General features: G+C 39.8%; 1 protein-coding gene across 10 annotated transcripts in view; it reads right to left on the reverse strand.

Moving 5' to 3' along the window:
• Positions 1-2791: 2791 nt before the first annotated feature.
• The window catches only part of LOC130158137 (transmembrane 4 L6 family member 1-like), a 54746-nt gene continuing 42411 nt past the window's right edge, over positions 2792-15126 (reverse strand). For 5 of the 10 annotated variants that reach the window (XM_056358599.1, XM_056358598.1, XM_056358600.1 and 2 more), the window contains 5 exons: positions 11588-11677; positions 11350-11498; positions 9816-9996; positions 4444-4654; positions 2792-2881 (listed from right to left, as the gene is read on the reverse strand). In XM_056358599.1, coding sequence (XP_056214574.1) covers positions 4547-4654; positions 9816-9996; positions 11350-11498; positions 11588-11677 — 528 coding nt within the window. In that variant the 3' untranslated portion in view covers positions 2792-2881; positions 4444-4546. Of the gene's footprint in view, positions 2882-4443; positions 4655-8317; positions 8892-9815; positions 9997-11349; positions 11499-11587; positions 11678-15126 lie in introns of those variants that run through there. The other 5 variants (XM_056358603.1, XM_056358604.1, XM_056358605.1 and 2 more) reach the window with 5 other exon arrangements.

Consider the following 15126-nt stretch of genomic DNA (forward strand, 5'->3'; position numbering starts at 1 on the left):
GTAGCATAGAGAATGCATAAACCAAAAGGGTAGGTCCTCAACTGAGAGAAATTGCTGAAGCTAAACTGACTTGGAGATGCTGAAGAAATTACCTCAGATATTTTGTTACCTGGACAAAAACAGAGTATGTTCCACAGAGTGTCCGTCTCAACTCAGCAGCCACTTTGAGGAAACAGATGATCAGCTGGAGTCCACTAAGAGCTATCAGAATAGAGAGTAAAATGATGTTCCACTCTACTATGTTAGCGGGTTCAGTGCACCGAGACCAAGCAGGGTAATCTGTGAGGTACCTATTAGAGAAACAGCAATGTGAAGTAAATTAAATGCAGTGGGCACAATAAAATAAAATACACATTATTTTACCTGTAATATATAGAAAAAGCATATGGGGTTTTATATGCTTCAAGTTTAGAAGCCAGACTCTAGTCTTTCTTTATACCAGCATAAATCCTGCATGGGCTTGTCAAACGCAGCTGAGTCAAAAATTACTTTTCTCAAACACATCTGCTTCATTAGTTTCCCTGTTAGACACCCAAGTGTTAGAAAGACATTGCCATTTTTTTAAATGGCAGAAGACAAGTTTAAAACAAGAATTTTCCTTTCATTGATTTAATTTCAGCTGTAGGTTAAGTCCAGCTGACATCAGTACCTTGCAGAGAGCAGGAACACCCCAACACCATCATTCTAACCAGTGCATACAGCCTAAATGGCAGAGCTAAGAGTTACCACGTGCAATTTCCAGTTATTCTAGAGCCATGCTTTGCATCCTTGAGGATCATGATGTGCACAGCTCATGTGTGCCCTTTTAACTGCGAGACATGCTACAGCCTGGAAGTCAATTGCAAGAAGCTTTGTTAGACTCACTTACTCAGTGTCAGTCACTTTTTTTCCTTCAACATTCATAACTGAAATGCTCTGAACCAAAACTGGAGTGCATTGTTCAGCATCTGGCCCTTTACGCTGAACTCAAAACTCGCATTTTTATTTTCAAGTGGGATGGTAATACTGGTGATACGCAGCAGAGATTGCAGGATGCACTTCAGTGTTTTAAAGTAAAGCTGACTTAAGTTGGAGAAGGCCACAGTTTAGGAACACTGTTAGATGCTGAAGGAACTTTTTTGTAATCCTCTGACAAATTTAATCCTCAGTGCATTCAAATGCAGCTGGAACAGCTTGGCATTATACACCTTGGAATATTAAAATCTTACAAAACTTTGGTCTTTTAAAGGGAGAATATAAAATATTGCAAAAGCAGCCTCAGGTTACAGATCTGAATCAAATCTTTCACGCCTCTAGGAGGCTGGGACATGGACAACACTTTGTCTAGCTCACTTAAGTGTTTTATGAGACAGAGCAGCTGTATCAAACCACAGACTCCATTGATCTACAGGAGTTAAAAAGAAACCTACTGCATCACTAAATATAAAAATGCCATCTATAACCTTTGAACAAAAAACTTGAATAATTTTAGAGAATATTCTGAGAAAGTATCCATCTACACTGACTCTAATTTTATATTCTTTATTACACATGACTGTGACCACCACTTGAAAAAGGATACTTAGCTAGATGATCTCCAGGTCTGATCATTACAAAGAATCTTGCCTTTCCTTACAAGGAGGCAAATACCTTCTTTGAGGATTCTGATGCTCAAAAGACTGGGCCATTTTGTGTTAAAACTCTGAGAGAATTTGTCTGACTGTTGTTTTAATGAACAGTTTCCTCCAGAACAGTCACATTGATGTTTCTTACCCTCCAGCAGTGTCTTTGAAGATATAATCCCATCCACCTGATGAATTGCAGAAGGGGCCTTGGATCAATCCCAAGGTAAAAATGATGCAACTGTATCCAGAGAAAGCAACTCCAAGAAGAGCTAGCACAATTGAAATAAAACTCTGAAGTAAAGAGAGAAAAATAATATTACTGTGTGGGGACATTGTTCACAGCAAATACAGTCATTCAGCCTACCTAGCTACTTCCTTGGGGTTGAATTTCACATTTGATTGTCCCAATCTTCAAAATTTAGAAAGAAAAATACCAGGTAAAGAATAGTAAGCACACACATGCAAATAAAGATTAAGACAGAGTTTAAGACGGTTTCATAATTCTCAGTTAAATACTGTTTGGGGATTATTTTTCTTTAAACTTGCATTTTTGCGAAATTGTTTCCCAAAATGCTAGAGGAACAAAACCACCCATTAAACATGTTTGCATCCCAAGTAGTGTACATTGAGTCATTACTGGAAAAAATAACTTCCAAATAATACAAGCAAGGGGATGAAACTATGTAGTTGGGGCACTTCATTGAAACTCCCAGGCCTTCTAGCTTCTTATTCTATTTTACAAGGATTTTTTTGGGGGGGTGAGGCGGGGTGGGTGTGCTGTTGTTTGTTTAATTTTCTTTCATCCTGTTTATGCATGAGAAGGAAGGAGCTATAAATTCTGTGACCTCTCAACCTGACTTAGAATCCTTCTCTGTGAAAGGAAGCGGAAACAGCAGAGGAGAGGGCAGAAGGATGTGCTAGATATAGGGGTCCTCAAACTTTTTAACCAGGGGGCCGGCGTGGATGAAGTGGCAGGCAGTCATCTGCGCCTGCTTGGTTTCCCCCCACAACCCCGGGTGGGGGGGGTGGGGGGTGTCTGTAAATACCAGGGGCTGGATTGAGGACCTTGGGGGGCCGTATCCAGCCCGCGGGCCGTAGCTTGAGGACCCCTGTGCTAGAATCACAGGAGCAGGAAGGCACTCAGAACAAATGCTAGAGATGCACACAAAAATAAAACACAAACTCACCCTGTAGGTTTTGTTACAGCTCTCACTCTGGCAGCACCGATAGAACACGCTGCACTCCAGTGTTATTAGAATTACTGCCAGTAGAAGGATCTATAAGGGGACACCATAAGGTCAGTGAAATGGCTGCAGATATTAAGCCAAAGTCTCCTTTGCCTGTGGAAGGCAGGGACTGCACCTGTTATGTTCTGCTGGGATTTTAAAGCTGCTCAGTAGGAAAGCACAATTTCTCAAGGCACACCATGGAACTGGACCATTTTTGTTAGGCTGTCACTGTGCTTGTTTCTTATACCTCAAAGACAAGAGTACAATGTCTCCTACCACAGTAAAGTGTTACTAGCATGAACAAAGCTATACCAGTGAAGCTGAAAGAATAAAAATCAAGCTCACAAGTAAAAGAATCAGTAACAATGAAAGGAAGGATATTTGATTGATACAACCACATTAGTTCAACCGCTTCTTGCTGACACAGCTACACATATCAGGATATCACTTTCCTTACTAACACAGTTAAGCTAGAAAAAGTCAGTACCTACAAGCCTTTCATTAAATTCATTCATTTAATGACATTCATTTAATTTCCCTGTCAAGCATCCATACTGTTTTTCTTAGATTATTGGATTATGCAAACCTGATACTAGAATCATTTCAATAAATGACCAGAACCACGAAGTGCCACTCAGACAGGCACTGGTTTCAAAGGGGAAACACGAAAAAGGAATGTTTCTGAGTCACAACACTATTCTCTCACATGCTGCTGCCCTGTTTGTAACAGGGTAATAATATATACGTTTTTAATAAATTGGTAATAATCCTAAGGCTAAAAACACTTTTGAAAAGAATGTCTCATGTTTTAGTAACTCTCCCACTTCAGCACCTTCATAAACCCCCCTTACTTACGCAGATGAGACCTTTTAAAGTACTGATTGCGTGCATGTACTTTTACTACATGACTCTCTTCTGTCCCTGAGGCTACAGTCCTTTATGAACATAGCGAATAGTATGAGCTGTGGGGAACTCTGTGTTAAGTTCATTACTACAGATGAACATATTACAAATGTAATGGAGAAAATCCTAACATGCCAATCACAGTGAGACAATCTTCTGTATTTAGCCCAGTGACAGTGTCACTTGATGCACAGCAAACTGCCTTCTAAATACTGGGCTGTATACAGCTCTTAAAAACATCTCAACAGTCATAAGAAGCTTTTTTAGAATCATAGAATCATTTAAGTTGGAAAAGACCATTGAGATCATCAGGTCCAACTGTTATCCCCGGACTGCTAAATCCATCACTAGACCAAGGTTTGGTTTTGTTTTGGTAAAAGAGCTGTAATTCAATTTCCATAGAGGATAAAATCAGCATAGCGCCTGCCTCCATAAAACAAGCATAAATGACACATAAATAAAAAGCCAGCAGAAAAAAAACAGTCAACCCTGCAAAATCACTTACATGAAATTAAAATAGTATACATAGCATGTAATTCAGTATATTCACATTTCTTTCAGCTTGACCGCATTTTTCTGCCTGCAGTGTTTTTTGGCAAAGTAATCCATATTCTCTTTAAAAGCACAATTACATTGCTGCACAGTAACCCAGTATTATTTGCAATAGAATGTAATTCATTAAAAATCCATATAATCCACACACTTACCATCACACCTGAGAAACAGATCCCTTCAAAATACCACACATAGTTGGGAAGCTGGTAACTGGCAGCATGTGAAGCTTTCCCATTAGGGAAGTATAATAGTATGTTAACAACAATACTCCAAAGTGCAAGAGGTATCAGCAGACAACTCAGACAGCTTCCACATGTCTCTAAAGCCATCTCTCATGAACTTCAGACGTTTTGCTCTTCTAAACTAAAAAAAAAAAGATGACAAGGTTTTAAATATCAAAAGCGTTTTGACCTCCTCAGCTTGATTCAGTCACTTCATATTCACAGGAACTGGGTAAATGGGGTATGATTCCAGAGATAGAGAAGTGCTTAACAGTTAGCAGAATAATAGGTTAATATTGCTGTCCAAACTCATTGTCCTTTCTAAGCACATGTCTTTGAGGGGCAGTTCCCCTTCTGTAAGATCCTCCTTTGTGATCTTCCAAATGAAGTATGCCTAAAACTAGTCAGACTCAGGAAGGAACTTAAAAAAAAAAAAATCTCATTTCCTAGTGACTGCTTAGAAATGCACTCCTCCCGAGAACAAGGATTATGATGCAGATATTCTGTGACATGAGGCAGGTTGCTCAGCCTTACTGCCACTCAGAGTCTTTTCTACCTCAGAAGGGGAACGGGGCTGCCAAATGACAAATCCAGTCTCTGTACAGAGGGGCACTGCCTCACACTACAAAGAATTAATGCCAGAGCTTGGCAGATACAGCCCCCTAAGGGTGAACCAACACTTGCTGCTAACTTGGGGCAGCCTCACAAAAACACCAAGCTGAGTCTTGGCCACTTGGCAGAGAGAACAGAAGCCCATATAACACTGGCTAGAAACTGCCAGGCATTTATGATCAACACTTTAATTATGCTCTTCCACAGCATTATGTGGCTCAGCTGTTTACGAATTAAATCCTGCTGTTTCTCCAGTTGTTCTATTCTGTACTTACAGCTGAGTATGCATAGCTACCAATCTGACCCAGGTACATGTGACTCCTTGTGCAGGATAAAAGGTCTGGCTGTTTTTTGAAATGCCTGCCATTTTGCACTGTGCAAAGCCAAAGCCGGACAGCTTCCCCATTTTCATGTGTCATCATTCCCTAAGCCCCAAGCAACTAAACATCCATGCTAGTAACCCAGAGTCAGAGCAGTTTGAATGCTCACAGCACAGCCCAAGCCTTCTTTTTATGCCCCTTGTCAGCCATCAGAAAAGTAGCTCCAGAACAAGCTTAGGGTTTACTCTATAGGAAAGTCATAGTCAGAGAACAAAAAATCAGGGCTCTATCAAAAGCAAGAAGGCTGATTTTAGAAGCAGTGACATTATGGCATATTTTCCTCCTGTTTCCTCATGAGCTGTTTTAGGCTCTGCACACATGAGGCTTCTCTCATGATCTCATAAAACCTCTTTTCATTGCATGTTCTAACTAATTCCTTCCTATTGCTTCAAATGAGATCATCTAAGGAAATGGGCATGGTGGTACTCATGCAATTACACCATTTTTCTACCCATTCTCTGCTGTGACACTCCCTTTTCCCTCTCCCCTTCTTATTCTAGGAGGTTTCATTTTGAAGTCCTCAGACTTTACTCTGAGAATCTTCCTGCATTACCTGTATTACTCCCTAATCACTACACTTTTTTCAGGCCTCCATCTCATCAAAATTAGTGACAAATTTCCCTTTGCAGGCTCACAGACATGGACAGAACTCATATCATCAACACTGCACTTAACAGATGAGAGTAAACAGCTGAAATAAAAGCAGGCACATCACATCCCTAGGATTGATTTTTTTATTCCAAAACTCAGAGATCACGTAATAGGCTGAAATATTTTTCTCCTAAAAGCAAAGGCCAAAATTACTATTGAAAGCAGCTTTGTTTATCATAAAATTTGCTGCTACTTCCCACAGTAATCTGTTCCGATTAGGAGAAACTCACTTGGAAAATGACACCCGAAACAGCATTTTGCAATATAGCAGTCTGCATCATGACTTTGTATTTAAACTGAGCCCTGCAAATACCAAATCAATGTGTGGGTTTTTTTGCTGGCATGCTATACTAGAACAGGAAGCAACCTAAGTATTAAGCAAACCTGGAAACCAGTTTCTCAGATATCTCACCAAGTGTTGCAAGAAGTGCTTTCCTGTTCCTGTCAATATCCACGAGTTGATGCCGAGCCCATTAGCGAAAAGCCACATTTAATCTGGATGAATGATTTCTCTGCTAACTGAAATGAATATAACCTAAAAGAACCGCTTCTCCACACTGTAACTGATAAAAGTGCCAAAACATTGTCTTATGCATCAGGCAACAAAGGAATTGAACTGGCCTTTTTAAAATGACAACATAAACACTGAGCAATAATGCTATGCATTAGTGCTACATAGATGTGAGCTAAAGTTTTAATTCTAAACTCTAGCCTAATCATTCTTTCAATTAGAATTTCTAAAATTGTTTCAGTTCTTTAATTAGTTATTTTGTACCAGAAAGACAAGTAATAAGTATGCAAGCATAAAGGCAAAAACTCTGTAAGTTGAGTGGGAATTATACCTTATTCCACTGAGACCCTCTTTTCCGCCTCTCACTCCACACAATTTAAACTTGCGGATTGTTTCTTCACATACAAAGACACCAGCTGCAAGGAATTTGCTGTCTGTATACACACATATTCTCCTCCCTCCCACAGCACAGCATGACAGGGATAAACAAAGCAAGCAGAAACAGTACTAAAGACTGCTCTCAACGACTCCTATGTATTTATGTATGAATACATGGTATTGCAAGAAGCAGATATCCTGAGATTCTAAACACAAACTCTTCCCATCTGTGAGCTCTTTTGCTACAGTGGATGTGCGCATGCCATTTCATTTTCACAGTTAATTTCTTTTTTTCAGATATGTATTTGTACTTGGCTTCGAGGACAGCCTGAGGGGATAGCCTCAAGTTTCTGGCTACCTTTAAAGACCATCCTCCTAGTTACAAAGAGTACTAAGTACACACTGACACCTGTGGGAAATTCTTTTTCTCCCACAAGCAGAAACTAACTTGCTCATTTTCAAAGATGACATTAACTGCTAGATTCCAAAACTGAGCAATAACAGTAATGCGCCTCATTTCTTTGAGATAAATGACATGTCACATTTTGTTTTTCACTTAAAAAATGCCATTGCCAGTAGCATAGTGACCTTGCCAGCAATGCTGTTGGAAGCATATAATTCAGATTTACCTTACCTTCTGATAAAACATTCACTGTAATATGCTACAAACTACGCTTCAGAGGTTCTTGCACAGGATCTCAGAATGCTGCCTCCAGGCTGCTTACTGGTGAAGTCAAGTATTTCAGAATAATCTATCAGTGCTGACCTGAATCTGCACTGTATTTTCCAAACACTGCTGTGCCTGGGGGGTTGCTGAATAATGTAAAAAACAGGACCCAGACCCACATTTTGTTTTGTCTCTAGACTCTAAGCAGCCAGGGGAGGTAAGCCCTCCTTGGGAGAGTAGCAGAAGGGACACAGAGCTGTGGCTCAACTGTGTGCGACCTCCCCTCCAGTCCTTGGAATGGCCATCAGCAATGAACTGCCAGCCCATACCCAGAACTAAGGCTCCATGTACACAGTTGTATCTGTATCTACAAAGCTGTCATTGAACTATCATACCCTTGTTGATGCACCATTGCCTGGTTCAGCTAAATGATCTAAACCAAACAGTGAAGCAGTTCCCACTTTGGCAGAGCCTGCTGGAGAGGAAAAGCAGGTTATAACCTGACTCCTTTATATTCATGTTCTCATGCGACCACTGTCCTTTACTTTAAAACCAGGAAAGCAGTGTCTCAACGAGGCAGGGAAGGAATCACCGACATCTGCTGGGTATTTTTAATACAAATCTTTATTTGTGAAATACAGGAGAGGCTCAGAAAAATCCTGAAAAGGTGAAGTACATGTATCTGCCCTTGATCATCCACATTTTACTGCTGCTTTGTTTTTGCTGTAGCAGAGTATTCATTTATATCAGGGCCAGATTAGAATGGGTTTGTGCTCATTCCAACATCAGAATGAAAGTGCAGCTTCATAGGGAAAGCAGCATAAAATACCGAGCTGTAATGTGTTGTGTCAGTAGAAAGTTAAAAAAAAAAAAAAAAAAAAAGCATCTTTAGTGATGTGTTTAGGCAGTTGCCTATACTAAGATGAACCAAAGAAATTCAGGATACATTTTACCTTTAGATACAGGCAGGTTAGTAGAAAACCTGTGTATGACTGAGACAAAGGCTGGCCCCAAGTCAGTTAAATTGATGTCAACAGCACAGTTTGACAGCAAACTGTGCGTTTTAGTATGCATGGAATAATAATAGAAAACCAACCAGAAACCAACCAACCACAGAATAATCAATATACCACACATGCACCGATGTCAATGAATTGCCAGGTTTCTAGCAAACGTATGTCTGTAGGGGGAACAAAAAGAAACACATATTAAGGGGAAGAACACTAATATTGGATCCAACTATAACAGCTAAAATTAACCTGCATGGCTCTCTTATACTGCAGTTACAGCATAGAAGACAGGAATGAGAAGACAGTAATAGCTTTGAAAGAGCCCCAGCATTCAACTATGGCAATTAAAAATGTAAAACACATTCTTAGCCATAATGTGTGTGTGTGTGATACAAATGACATCTGGTTTGTATCTTAAACCATTGCAATCCCAACACTACTACTACGATACTGATGTTAACAACATGCTCAAACTCTTTGAATCAAACTCAAATTTCTAAAGAAATTTGGAGGAAATTCCACTTCTTCACTGAAAAAAAACCCCTTCCTTCAAAAAACCCTTCAGATCTGTCTGCAGGTTTTGTTAGCTATGCTCAATTTAATTCCTTCTCCTATCTTACTTCTACTAAGTAAGGCCAGGATGCTGCAGTTTTCATTACATATGGCACATCCTCCACCAGCTGCTGCAAGCAAAATACAAAGCTAAAGCAATATAGTCACAACAAGCACAAAACTGCACCACACAACAATGCTTTAGGCTATGGCAAAGACGACCACCACTAGGAGATTGGTATTTCAGCTATATCACCTTTACAGTGTTCATGACCACATGTGCCATGGAGGGGGAAAAAGCCTTCCAGCTCCTATACAGACTAACTTCACTGTGACAGCTGAGGAATCAGCTGAAAGCATGTGGTCACATACTTCCATGAAAATGCTACACACAACAGCGCAATAAAAAAAAAGTTTTACACTGAACTGTTGCTTAAGAACACCTAAAAAAATAGCTGCTGAGTAAGAGTCCACATCAGCATCAGTAACAATAGTGTTTCATGTTCATCTGAGAAGCATTGTTACCATTACTAATGGCTTACCTCCTCATGACTGCAGCACAACCCACATAGTCCTCCAAGAATGGCATTGATAATCTGTATGAAGCACAGAATGAACTCTATTCCTCCCAAGACAAGAAGGATGGAAAAGAGGGTAACGTTCCACTGCACAATGTTTTGAGGTTCTAGACAGTCAGCCCACTTCTTATACTCAAACAAGTACCTGTAGACAGCAATTAAAAGCATATTAACATTGTGACAGAGTAGGATGCTTACCATACACCAGAAACAAATTACATCTAGTTTGTAACTGCATCGAGGATAATCACTCTAAGTAGGAACAGAAAATGCAATGGTTTATTCCATGCAATGTTTGCTCTGTTTAAGTACATGTTGAAATAATAACCATACATTTTTGTTGAGTCTTAATTTCTTTTTTAAAAAATAATCTAAGCTATAGAGGCAGAATCTTCTGTTACTGATTAAAGGAAGACATATGCTCAAGAAAGCTGAAAGAGTTAAGCTGTTTCTCAAAACAGCTACAGAGTTTTTCAGGACTGGGCCTTTGTTCTAAAAGCAGCAGTTACTGATCTGAAGCAAATGTGTCACTTCCTCTCTTGTGCTGCTGCTGTCTTTGGGCCTGCTCATGCCCACTCTGGAAGAGCCAAACAGCAAATTCAGACGGGTACTGCAGTATTCCAGGTGTTACTGCTCACCCATGTCTTCAGAACATCAGCACTGATGAGCCTTCAGCAAAGACTTAACTCAGTTCTATATTCAGCCATAGTTGTGGGGGGTAGGGGAGGAAGAATGCCCTCTCTTGGGAGAGATGCAACTGAAACGTAAAATTTAAACTCTGCTGCAAAGGAGCTTTATGTGGCTTCTTAGTACTGTTTCTAGGGTGGCATCAGCCACAAACTTACTAGAAACAGCCCCAAGGTTGCTAACCACACAGATACTGTAAAAGCATGTCAGGATGTCAAGATGCAAACCAAATCCTCTTCCAACCTACAGGATTTGTGGGGATTAATGGCGAATAGCATACAACTCAGCTGCATAGGCTTGTTTTCCCGGAGAACCCTAATTAGGGATAATTAAGTGCTTCTGACCCTCTCCACCCTGCGGTGTACTAAGATTCTTATAAACCTTTTCTAGTTTCATTTACAAAGTTTCTATGCCATTGTCATTAATGAAGGTATTATGCCAGTTTACACCGAGGCGAAGCAACTTCAGAAGCAAACCTCACAAATGATAAGAAAAAATTCATAACAACTGCTATTCATAGTTTGTAAATCCCTCAAAGCCCTAAAACTTTATGTTAGAGATAGATGTTCATGGACATGAACAGTACATACATATATGGTCAGATGCCTTTTTGTAGGATGGTATATTGCTTTGGTTTTAAACTACAGCAGTGTGGGTAATTGATGATATCTGTTCACTTCTTAGTGAGCAAGAAGCATACATTTATGAATGGATCTTGGTATATGGTTACCGGATATTGCTGAAAGGTACTGCAATAATGCCCATGTGTACATGGGGGAAGATATAACATCCTCATGAACAGACAACTTACCCTCCAGAAGACTCAGTGAAAGGATAGATCCAGTTTCTTTCTAGGTGAGTAAAACAATATGGTCCATGAGACAATCCCAGTGCTGAAATGATTATGCAGTATCCAGAACCAAGGATCCCAACAAAGGCTGCCAAAACTGAGGAGAGCATCTGCACACCAAACATAGACATGAACTTTTAACACATCCACCACTTTGTCTTTGGCATTATCTGGGACTGGAGCATAAAGGCTCACTCACCACACAGCTTTTCCCACAGTCCTCATGGCCAAAGCACCCACAGCAGTTGTCATTGTGAAGCCCAATGAATACTGCAGCTGGAATGAGCACCTAGGTACAGAGCAAATCAACCACATTGTGCAACAAAATAGAACAGACAGGGCAGATAAAACACAGTCCTCCCACTGCATTCATTTGTATTGCTTCTTGGCAGGGGTTGGGAGGGGCAGTCTGTATAGATTATTCAATTTTACTCCTATTTAACACACTGGGCATCTCCTGTTAATATCAGTAGTACCAATACCAGGAAAGGTATATTTCTGTTTCCACCCTGTGTATACACAGCACTTAAGAGTGTGAACAGCCTGTCGTGGTCATGGTATTGCTGCATTGTAAAGTACTTCAACTTTAAAAGTTTTTGTTTGACATTAAAGGCTATATCCTGCAAATACAAGCTTTGCAAAAAAATACATTCACTTCCTGTCAAATGAGGACTTCAAGATAAGCCTCTCACAATTATTTGTTAAAAAAAAAATCCAACTACTACCAACATGTGAGTTACTGAAGAGTAGTCGTCACTGTCTGTGTGACAAATCAGTCTGACTAGAGTAGAAAGCCTAGGAATATTTTGCCCAGTTGAGGCAAACATCTCATTACAGACATATAGCTTTCTCTAGGTTTTCACAACCAGTTTCCAGTGACAGAAATGCGAAGTAATAAAGCAGAAGCTATCTGTAAGAAACATAAATCATCCATACTCCAGAGCTTTTAGCATAAAATCAAGGAGCAGAGCTGATTAGACAGAGCATCCTCCTCACCAGCACTAACAGGACTGAATAATAGTGTGCACTTACAGACTCTACACCCAGGAGTACCTTGAAAAACCATAAAGAAGGAGCAAAGTATTACCTGCAAACTGCACAGATTTATTTAACAAGACACTAACATAAAAACTATCCAGTTAAACAGTCACATACTTGTCAGCCCTTACTTAAACCTATTGCTGAGCCCCAGTGCTGCAGGTCTGAAAGAAGTTGTACAAGTGTGTTCCAGGAGCAGTTCCATTGATTTCACTTGTATTATTCTGTGTGTAAAGGCCAGTTCTTTGCAAATCCCAGTCTAGGTTCCAACGGGGCTGTAACACAGCCTCTCACAAGATCGACTGCACGATAAGGCCCTCTTTTTCAGCTTGTGCTTTGTAGACACCTTGAGATCTGTAGCACATTCCTAAGAGAACTTTTAAAAGCAAATGAAAAAAGGAAGCCTGGAGTCAGGGAACTTAAATATGCTACAATGTAGCCCACAAAACTGAAAAGGCAGAAAACAGCATCTTCAGATTAAAAATGTCCTATAATAAATATACTCAGTTCTTCATGCTTTGCTGTTACTCAAATGCAAAGCTTTGATAACTGCCACTCAATTCCTCTGAATAAAGAGCTAAGGCAGAGAAATAACCATCAACATCTCAGACAACAGAAATTAATGATCTGTAACTAAATGCTAGTTATCTAGGGACATTTAAAAGGAGAATAGTTCAATAATATAACAAAAAAAATTAAGATTTAACCCTTTATCCAAACCATGACCCACTGAGAGGCTCGGTTCCAGTTTTGCATTTGGATTCCACAACCTAGACCCTATGATTTTCTCAGCATTACAGTGACATAATGTTGCAGATAAGATAACAAGTAGTAACTAATAATACCTATGGGGTAATATACTTAATTTCTTTTGATACAACTCCAGACATACCTGTTGATGAGGTATTTGATCAATAAATTAATGTAACTGGTAAAGAAACAGTAATACCAAGTAGCTCCAAAATAAACTTGAAAAAACCACTGGCTCATTACTTACCAAAAAGCCTCCACCTAGAATGCCATGAAGGCACTCCACATATTTGCCGAGATGATGCTCTGAAGCAAATCTTGTTTCGCCATTGGGAAAATAAAGTAAGATGTTGGCTACAATGCTGAGCAATGCAAGGATGAGCAACTTATAACCAATACACCTAGCACACTTCACAAAACTCATGTCCTCAGCTTTGCAAATCCTTCTTCAACTAGTCCAGTCCAACCTATCTCATACCTGTCCACGCCTAAAAGAAGATCAGCCTTTATTCTCACCTCCTTAAATACTCAGGGTTACCTAGCGACCTGGATGACGTTTACAGCTCTTCATAACTACCATTCCCAGCTGCAGAGTGAGGGATGGCAGAAAAACACCACCCTTTTAAAATGCAATAATTGTTGACAAACCAAATGCAATCAAGGAAATACTGAATACTGGGTAATTTCACTCTAATATATGGTGCTTGGAATGATCACCAGTGAACATGATTAGACATGAACAACAGGCTTAAACCACAACACAAGTTCTGTTAGGAACTAAAGGAAAAAGGGTTTGCTTACTTTGTTAGAAGCAGCTTTGACTTTTAGGTTTATGGACTGATTCAGAACAACCCGAAGCCAAGGAAAGACTCAGCTGACTTCAACAGTATTGAGTCAGAGATTTGGGTATAAATAGAATAAAGTCTACAGCAATGAGGAGTATGTAGAGCAACCTCTTGCTTTTCTATCCTGCTGACGGAATAAGAGAAAACCTCATCAGGAGGCTGGAAAACAAATAAAACGGACAGGTAGCCTTCTAAGGCGTGTCCTTATTCTTACCATTACAAGGCAAGCTGAATTTAGATTAACAGCCATTTGTAAAGCTAAACCAAGCAAACACTGGTGAGAAAACCTGCTTCAAAAGGAAGATTATAAAATAGTCCTTGTATTGAAATTTCATGTATAGAAGCACAAAAAAAAGAAAAAACCCTAACAAAGAGAAATGTGTTATATCAGGGGTTTCCAAACTGAGTTACATGTACCAGTAACATCAATTTTCATAGTAAATGGTGATACAAAGTGATCCCAAAAAATTAAGATCTAGCCTTTGCTCTTTTCCCTCATGCAAATTTTGCTGAAATAGCCAAAAGCTTTCTTCTTCACATACATACAGTACAGCACAGAGGCATAAGCTGCCATATCCACTACCATCACATGACAGAAGATAACTAAGAAATGCAGAGGCCCAGACTAGATCTGGGAGGTGGTGCTGCTGCTGCTGCCATTATCATCACACTATGTAATTCTCATTGCAAAAACCAGCAGCTAGACAAACTGAGTTTGGGAATGTACAGGACATAAGAAGACTATAGTGAGACTTTTTCAGTTATTTAGGGGGAGAAATATTCAGTGTGGGTCGTGGTTTTTGTTTGGGTTTTTTTTGGGTTTTTTTGGAAGGGGTGTGGGTGTTGTATTATTTTTTTTAACAGCTAAATAACACTGTGAACAGAAGTCCAAACCAAATCCATGGTATTCTTGCAAGAGATGTGAGCAACACTGAAGCTGAGAGAGAGAGAGAGAGCACACAGAAAAAGGGGGTGCGGGGCAGACAGCTGTCTTGTGCAAATGTGGTTTTGTGATGTAACTTCTCAGGGTATTGTGGCTGTTGACCTTAGAGACTTCCTTCATTATGAGAAATATCCTCCAATTGTAGAAACATAGACTTGCCAT

The sequence above is a fragment of the Falco biarmicus genome, chromosome 13, assembly GCF_023638135.1.
Source record: "Falco biarmicus isolate bFalBia1 chromosome 13, bFalBia1.pri, whole genome shotgun sequence".
In the NCBI taxonomy this organism is placed as follows: domain Eukaryota; kingdom Metazoa; phylum Chordata; class Aves; order Falconiformes; family Falconidae; genus Falco; species Falco biarmicus.